Source organism: Chrysochloris asiatica, unplaced genomic scaffold, assembly GCF_000296735.1.
Source record: "Chrysochloris asiatica unplaced genomic scaffold, ChrAsi1.0 scaffold00101, whole genome shotgun sequence".
In the NCBI taxonomy this organism is placed as follows: domain Eukaryota; kingdom Metazoa; phylum Chordata; class Mammalia; order Afrosoricida; family Chrysochloridae; genus Chrysochloris; species Chrysochloris asiatica.
In genome coordinates, this window is record NW_006408619.1 from 9097202 (window position 1) to 9105626 (window position 8425).

Below are 8425 nucleotides of genomic sequence, written 5' to 3' on the forward strand. Positions count from 1 at the left end.
GATCTGACCTGACCGGCCCAGCCAAACAACTCTTCAAGGATCATTAATATTCGCAGTAGAGAGCAACAAGTGAATATAGGTATGTATTGCTAAGCGTTGCATTTTCACTCCTCTCTGCATCCCCCCTACCCCTGTCAGTGAATAGTGAGGAGACATCGAGAGGGAAGGATTTGATCATTGATTTCAATTTTAATTCATTAAGACTGCTCCAGGAGGCCTAGTGGCACAGTGATTAAGCACTTGGTTGCGTCACCAAAAGGTTGGCAGTGAAACTCACCAGCCGTTCTGCGGAAGCTGTGGCAGTCTGCTTCCGTAAAGATGACCACCTTGGAAACCCTACGGGGGAAGTCCTATTCTGTTCAATAGGGTCACTAGGAGTTGAAATCGACTCCACGCCCCTAAGTTGGATTTGAGTTTGGAAGTGTACTCCAGACCAGCAAGGTCAAGCCATCTGACACGTTGCTCCATTTTCTTTCCAGTGAAGATGACAAGGAAGAATTTCCATTTCAGTTCCAGATAATCAGCGTCATAGTCAAAGAAACAGAAATTTCTGCTGGCTTCTTTTTTAAGCAGTATCTATTAATAAGCTGCATCACCTTGGCTATTTGTTAGGCATCGGTTTGGCTGCCATAGGTAGCTGGGCACTGACAGGTGAGGGGTGAGAGCTACAGTTAATCCTTGGAGCACCTTTCAATACAGTGCCCTGCGGCATTTGGCACAGACCCCTATGAGAATCTGATTAAAGCTTGCATCCTCTCCCCAGAAAACTGTATATATACACAGACTTTTGTGGGTGGCTTCGGGGTGCTACTAAACCCCAGATCCTATAGGGGATCCATAGATCCTCTCAGATCAAGAATCCTCATTTAGAGGTTTGTAGCTAGCTAGTCTTTAGGAGACATGGCCCCAGGAATGAGGTGACATGCCAGAAATCAAGTTTTAAGGAAAATGTCAGCTTTATAAAATTGCAAAGAATGATACAGCTAAAATTATATCCTGAGGCCCAGCCTTGATTTGAGATTGGATCAAATAAAATTTTTTAATCGTGAAAATATGCACAATAAAACGTACCCCCGCTCAGCAGTTTTTGCATGTGCAATAATTCAGTGACAAATAGGACATATTTCATACTGTGTTACCTTTCTCACTGTCCGACCCATGTTGTTTCATCCCATGATCTTAAACTCTCTGACCCTTAAAGTTTTCTCCTGGGCTTTAGAATTCTTCTTGTCAATTTGATCTCATGCAGATGGTTCTTCCAAAGAGTGCCCTGCCCAAGGTAAACATTCCTCATTAACTGAACTAACCTGTTGTTTAGTTTTAAAATGATCTCATGAGAGAGTATTGGTTTAAGGTTTTAAAAATTGCTTCCAGGTAGAGATTTTGAAGTTCTGTTCCACATTGTTCTTCCTTTTGATCAAGAACTATCTGCCGGGTCCTTGATCAAAACATTCAGCAGAGGTAGCCAGCCACTATCCATTCTTCTGACCTCATAGCTCAAGGGGACAGTAGTATTCCTGGAGGCAGTTAGATCTGCAGCCCCCGTAGCCAATCAAATAGAGATCAGTTGTTTCTGGGGTCACCATTCACAGGTTTTAAGACCCCAGGCATTACTCAAGTCGGAGGAAGAGTGGAGATTCTAAAGACAACATTAGGCCTGTTGACTGGATAGAAAATTGGGTCCGATGAATTTTTTAGTGTTCTTTTTTGCCCCATGATAGAAGGCTAGTGCTGATTGCTGATTTCCTTTCCTCCCTGAGGAAAGACCTCTCTGCAAAAGATGGTCTGCAGCGTGTTGGGGCCTGTACTTTCCAAAGTCACCTTGACTTTAGAAAACAGTTTTTTGTTTTTGTGTTTTAGAAAACAGTTTTTGAGTCCCTTCTGGCCTTGCTGCAGTCCTTGAGGGATTCATTCGGTTATGCCCAAGCCTGTTTTGTTGGAGAGTATTTTCTTCTGCCTGCTCCATCTCCACCGTTGACTGCCTGCCGGCATTCCTGTGATGATTGTTTTTAGCTGAGGCTACTTGAAATTATTCCAGGGGAAGCTTGTTGCCATGGCTACCTGAGCTGTGATAGTTACAATTTTCTTCTTTTTGTCAGTTTGTGGTTTCTTGATTTTTAAGGTAACATCTGATGTTCTGTTTCTCTGCCGAGCAGCAAGGAAAATGCTGGATTTTTGGTCATTGTTGCTTTTGTTGTTATCAGTGTTTGGTTGTATGTGTTTGGACTTGTGTGTGTGTGTGAGTGTGTATGTAAAGAAACCTCAGAAGACGGAATACTAGGAGTGTTTGGGAAAAGCCAGATATGCGGATACATTTTCTCCAGTTTTTAATTCTGGTCTAATGATCAGATTTGGTCCAATGTTGGTCTGATTTTGGACTGATGGCTATAGTCAATTGTCTTCTGCGGGTGAAAAAGAAAATCGGTGGGGTTCCATTGCTCACGCCCTGGTGTCCCCAGGAGCAAGGACCACTGGGGTCTGGCCTGCAGTCCTGAAATGATGACTGTGAGTAGAGGGTATTTTAATCTCACCCTGTGTCTGAGTTTAGTGGTGTTATCACAGAAATTCACAAATGAGTGACTCTGATAAACAGAAACTTATTTTCTTATAGTTTAGGAGACTTAAAGTCTGAATGCAGGGAACCAACTCCAAGGGCAAGGCTTTCTCTTCTTGTCAGCTCTGGAGGAAGACCCTGGTCTCTTCTAAGCTTCTCATCCAGGGCAGTATTTGTGTGACTTGGCGTCTCTCTTCCCCAATTTCTACTTCCTCGCTTGTTTGGTTAACCTCGGTTATACGCCCAAAGAGATTGACTCAAGACACACCCTACATGAATCCTGCCATGTTGGCAGGGCTAAGACAGCCCACTCTCAATTGACATTATAACCATAGCATGGAGGTTAGAATTTACAGCACATATTTTGGGAGGACATAGTTCAATCCACTGCTGGGAACACTGAAGGGTGTACAGCCACACCTAGTGGCAACACCAATCCCATAATGGTATAAACTTAGCACACGCCTGGTACACCAGTTGCGGATCAAGTCTACAGGGAGATTTGAAGGCTGCCTGATCTTCTTTCTCCATGTCTCAGAAGAATGTTATTCTCAGTATGTTTATCTTAGAAATGTCCACTAGGTTAAAGATAAGAAAGCACCAGCCTCCCCCCGTTTATCAGTGCCCAGGATTTTGTGTGATTGTGGGGGGTTGCCAGCCCATTGGTGACGATCATATGATGATTGGTACATACCCCTGTGGACACGTCTAGATAGTGACTTGTCACCACAGGGACTGGGTAGCATGGCCTACCTGTTTATAGTGGGTAGGCCCCCCTCTCACTCTACTTGTAACCTTCTGCTCCCAGGATCAAGATGAACGCCATGCTGGAGACCCCTGAGCTCCCGGCCGTGTTTGACGGGGTAAAGCTGGCCGCAGTAGCTGCTGTGCTGTACGTGATTGTCCGGTGTTTAAATCTGAAGAGCCCCACAGCCCCACCTGAACTCTACTTCCAGGATTCCGCACTCTCCCGTTTCCTGCTCAAGTCCTGTCCGCTACTGACCAAAGAGTGAGTAGACCTCATGGCCTCTCTGTGGCCACCTACTGATCTGCTGGCTTTATGCGATATTTAAAGAGGGAACCCCCCCCCCAACTCACATTGTGTCCTTAAGAAGTCGCTATAAAATGGTGGTGTTGTTGTTAAAATAGGTGTTATCTCCAGAGGAGTCTAGTGTTTGAACCCTGAAAGGTAGGAGGAAAAATCAGATCTTTGTTGCTTGGAAATGCCCCTTCCCCCATAGTATCATTGTATCAGCATCTATGACAAGGATTTGCAGAAATAATAGTCATCCTTGTATGGACAGAGAACTCAGACAGTGTTCCAGCCATTTGTCAAATGCCCTGCTGCCAATTCTAGGCAAGAGAAACCATCCTTGCCTCAAGTAATGAATATGCACAAAACCACAGACCAATTAGTTGAGTATTTGCAACGTCTTATTGTGAAAAACATTGACTAAGAGGATCCATTTCAAGAGAATTTCGAAGGAGCCAGGCTTCCTGTATAAGCCTCGAATGTGTATTTTGGAGGCTATAAGGTGAGCACTGCTCCTTAGAGTGGAAAACTGAGTTGTAAAGTAAAGAGAATGGATGGTCCGCTTCATCCTGACTGCTGCCGTTGATGTCTTCTGACTAACTAACCAGGCCTTCCTTCAGGGCCCAGGCTAAACCTCATGCGCAAAGCGTTCCCTCATCTCCTCAGTCTGAGTTCCTGGCTCTTTTCTTGTCACCACTGCCTCTCTGTGCCACTTCAAGCGTGTGCTGCCTTGCCTGGTGCACCTCCTAAGACTGAAGCTGCTTGTTCAAACTGAGTTCCCTCAGCCTGTGACTACAACAGTATCTTATGCTCGATGGTTAGTAGCAGACGTTTTCCTTTCATCCTGTTCCACTCTCTTACCCCCTCGATTGGAGGTTGATGACCCTGGGTGGATGGTCCTCTCCTTAGAGCAGATAAATGGGCAAACGTTTGGGTTCCTGCTTTACCCTGTTTGGTTGCCTAGTTAACTTGTACATACTGTTAGCCAAGGGTGAAGAGCCTTCAGGGTGTGGGCGTCATGCGTTTGAGAGGCATTATGTGGAGTAGCTGAAAGATTAGAACCTGGAGCCAGAGTGCCTGGGTTTGAATCCCTGCTCAGCCACTAACTTGGTGAACTTTGGAAACTCAGTGCTTCATTCCTCATCTGAAAAGCAGACATAAGAATGCTATTTCCCTCTGGGTTGTTGGAAAGAGTGAATGAGATCATGCAGAAGTAAAGCACTTAACATGTTGTTGTTAAGTGCCATCAAGTCATTTGTGACCCATTGTTGTTGTTGTTATGTGCCTTTCCGAGTAGGTTCCCACTCCTAGGGACCCTGTACAGGGTTTCCGAGGCTATAAATCTTTACGGGAGCAGAAAGCCTCATCTTTCTCCTGCGGAACAGCTGGTAGTTTTGAACTGATGACCCTGAAGTCAGCAGCCCAATTCGTAACCACAACGCTACCAGAGCTCCTTTGCCATCCATAGCGACCCCTTATAGGGTTTCCAAGGAGCAGTAGGTGAGCTTGAACCACCAGCCTTGTGGTTCAAACCAACTTTGCAATTCAGCACATTTACCCATAGTGCCACACCAGGACTCCCAAGCACTTAGACTAGGGCTATTATATTTTTTCATTATATGGAGCCCTGATGTGGTTCTGTCGGCTAAGCACTGGACTCATAGGATAGCTTAAACAGCAGCACCTTTTATGTTACAAGAAAGAGATAAAAAGAGAAAGATGTGAGCAAGAAAAGGGGGACCAATACCACCAAGAAAGAAGAGCCGGCAGTGGAGTGTGTCTTTGAACCTGGGTCCCTGTACAGAGAAACCCCTGTTGTTGTTAACCGTTGTCCAGCAGGGTTCGACTCATGGGGACACTGGATAGGGTTTCCAGGGAGCAGCTGGTGGGTTTGAACTATGGACTTTGTGGTTAACAGTCCAGCGTTTCTCCTGTAGTTCCAAGCCGGGACTCCTAGATACCAAGATACTTGGAGATCTCGAAGGAATTCTGGGTCTGTAGATGCTGAAAGGAGGCAAGGACCTTGTTGCAGATCTCATGCTCTGGATTCAGACATCTCTCCTCCCAAAGTGGGAGAGATGAAATTTCCTGATTGTTAAAGCCATCTGCTGAGGTAGTTTGTTATAGCAGCACAAGATTACTAAGACAGGAACCTATCTTATAAAAGCTGGTTGCTGAAGACTGGGTTCCAACTCATGGCCACTCCACTAGCATACACTCTGCCACTGAACCCTTATGACAACTTTGGGTTCCCAGATTCCTTTTTCCTCATCTTAAGGTCAGAACTGACTCAGCGGCACTTAACGACAACAAGGATGAGGAAACTGGACGTAGCAGAGAGGGAAATTGAACCCAGGTTCATGACTCCAAAGTTCCTTTCTTACCCATGGGGAGATAGATTGGAGGGCAGGTGACAAGAGTGAGGCCGAGAGCATAAGGGCCCAGCCCACCTTGTGAGTCAGCAGGCCGGGCCCTGAGTGAGCTCCCAGTCTTTCTATTTTAATCGCTCTTTGTCAGAAGCTACCCTCCCTGATGTTCTTGTTCGGTGTCACATTTCTCTAACAGCCTCCCATGTATTTGAAGCTGAGGACAGGAAACATGTCTGTTTCTGGTAAAAAGTGTCTCTCCTGGGACTTGGAAGATTTTTTTTTTTTCCTCAGAGGAAACCTGTCTACAGCCTTCACAAATACCAGTCTAGGCTGGAAAGCTCCCTTAACTGATTTATAACAAGCCTTCGGTGTTATTCAGTCACCCTGTCTGAGAGCAGCCAATTATTTTGACTTGTGTGTGGCAGGAGACTGTATCCCCTCGCTGTTCTGTGTGGGAAAAAGTTGAACCTATGAAGCATCCCCGCCCCCTACTATTAAAGTCAATTTGAGCAACTGTTTTAAGATCATTTACCCAAAGATACCCTATAAATGAATCTTTTAATGTCTGAAAGACAACTTAGATGGCATGCTATAAATCCCTTGTTCCCTTAGCAGCAGATTAATACTTACCAAGCGATAGATTTTTGTTGTTCTTGTTCTCAGGAAGTATGTGCTTTTAGTAAAACAAGCAGACTAAAGTGCAATCCAGAATTGTGAGAAAACCTAGAGGGCCACACAAATCTCCATTTTTCCAGAATATAATACAAATACATATTTAAAAATTACAAAGAAAAGCACCTAAAAATCCTCTATCCAGAAATAATCCAGCGCTACAGTTGAGCTGAACCAACTCCACGCACTTATCAACAACAACAGTTGAGCCGACCATGCCTGTCATTTGTACGTGTGTCTTCTAAATATGCCACATACTCACAATTGAGATGATGTTACAGGTTTATTGTTTGGTGACCAGCTTTGACATGTAGATTACCATACCTGTTGATCCAGGCGCTACATATCCTCTAACATTTGATTTTTAACAGCTTTAGAAGTCTGACAGCCATACAAATGCCCTAGTAGCCCTTGTCAGCACTGGTGTGGAATTTGACTAGGATGCACACCTAGGTCTTCTGCCTCCAAACTTATCTCTAAACCTTTGACAGAAGGGCGGAATCTTTCTTCCTTATCTGCCATCTCCTAAGTATTCTCTCACCCCTGGCTCTAAGACAGGCAGGCACTGTCTCCATTGAATTGTTGTTGTTGTTGTTGTTTTTCTTGTAAGTATTTTATTGTCTTATAATTTAGTTGCAATAAAATGGACAAATCGTAGTATACAGCTCATAACCTTTCACTGTGCATTTCATCTGAGTAGCTACCACTCCTCTGGACTTTCACAGATGTGCCCTGAGTCACCTCCTGGCCTCTGACCCACCCGTCTACCACAATGTTACTTGTTTGGTTTCCTCAAGCAGCCGGGTTGCCAAGCCACACTATAGTGTGATTCAGTCTATTCACCCACGGCCTCCTTTGCCCACAAGTACCTGGGCGCTCACCCTCTGGTTACAGTGGATCCCTTCCTTTCTCTCCCCACTGAAATGCCTCTTATCTTGTTAAGTTCCGTTGAGTCAGTTCTGACTCACAGCACCCCTGTCTAGGATACTCGAGGAGTGGCTGGTGGGTGCAGTGTCACACCAGGACTTACCCTGTTAGTAGAAATTTATAGTCCATCTAAAGAACTTTCCCTAGCTTCCCCGCTCATCTTCAGCCAGGATGAATCCCTCTTCTATCTTCCTGCCCATGTGTTTCCCCATATGAACTGCTGTATCCATTTAGCCCATCCCAGCTGGTGTGGCACGGTGGGCTAGTGCGCTGGACTGAAAGGTTAGTTTGAATCGCAAAGTCAGTGGTTCAAGCTCAGCATCTGCTCCTCAGGGGCGCTATGAGTCAGAACCAACTTGACGGCACTTAACAATGACAACTTGCTTTATGGAAATTTGTGTCTGTGTCTTTTCTCTATTGCCAAATGTACTGCAAACTAAGAGCCAAATACTTGAAGAGACAGAACAAGATATCCTGGCAGTTCCCAATCTAAAATATCAAGCCTTTCTGTCTTTTGCTTTCCATAAACAGGCGTAGGTGACAGATGTTCCCAATTTGGCAAATGCCACGTGTGTGCAAGAGAGACAACACCATTTCTAGCTTATGCAATCAGTGCTGTTCAGAGCAGCCCCAGGGAACCAGGTGTGCCTTGACTGTGTCAGAGTGTTGTTTATCTGGGAGGTCTCTATCCCGTCTCTGGAACAAGATGGACTGTTGTTTTTTGTTGTTGTTTACCTGGGAGGTCTCTATCCCGTCTCTGGAACAAGATAGACTGTTGTTTTTTGTTGTTGTTTACCTGGGAGGTCTCTATCCCGTCTCTGGAACAAGATGGATTGTTATTTTTTGTTGTTGTTTACCTGGGAGGTCTCT

The 8425-nt window shown here is 45.0% G+C and overlaps 1 protein-coding gene across 1 annotated transcript in view; it reads left to right on the top strand.

Annotated features, from left to right (window-relative positions):
- The first annotated feature begins 3369 nt into the window (after positions 1-3369).
- ABHD2 (abhydrolase domain containing 2) overlaps positions 3370-8425 on the top strand; it is an 87812-nt gene continuing 82756 nt past the window's right edge. The window contains exon 1 of the mRNA XM_006867125.1: positions 3370-3563. Within this exon, the coding sequence (XP_006867187.1) occupies positions 3370-3563 (194 nt within the window). The remainder of the gene's footprint in view (positions 3564-8425) is intronic.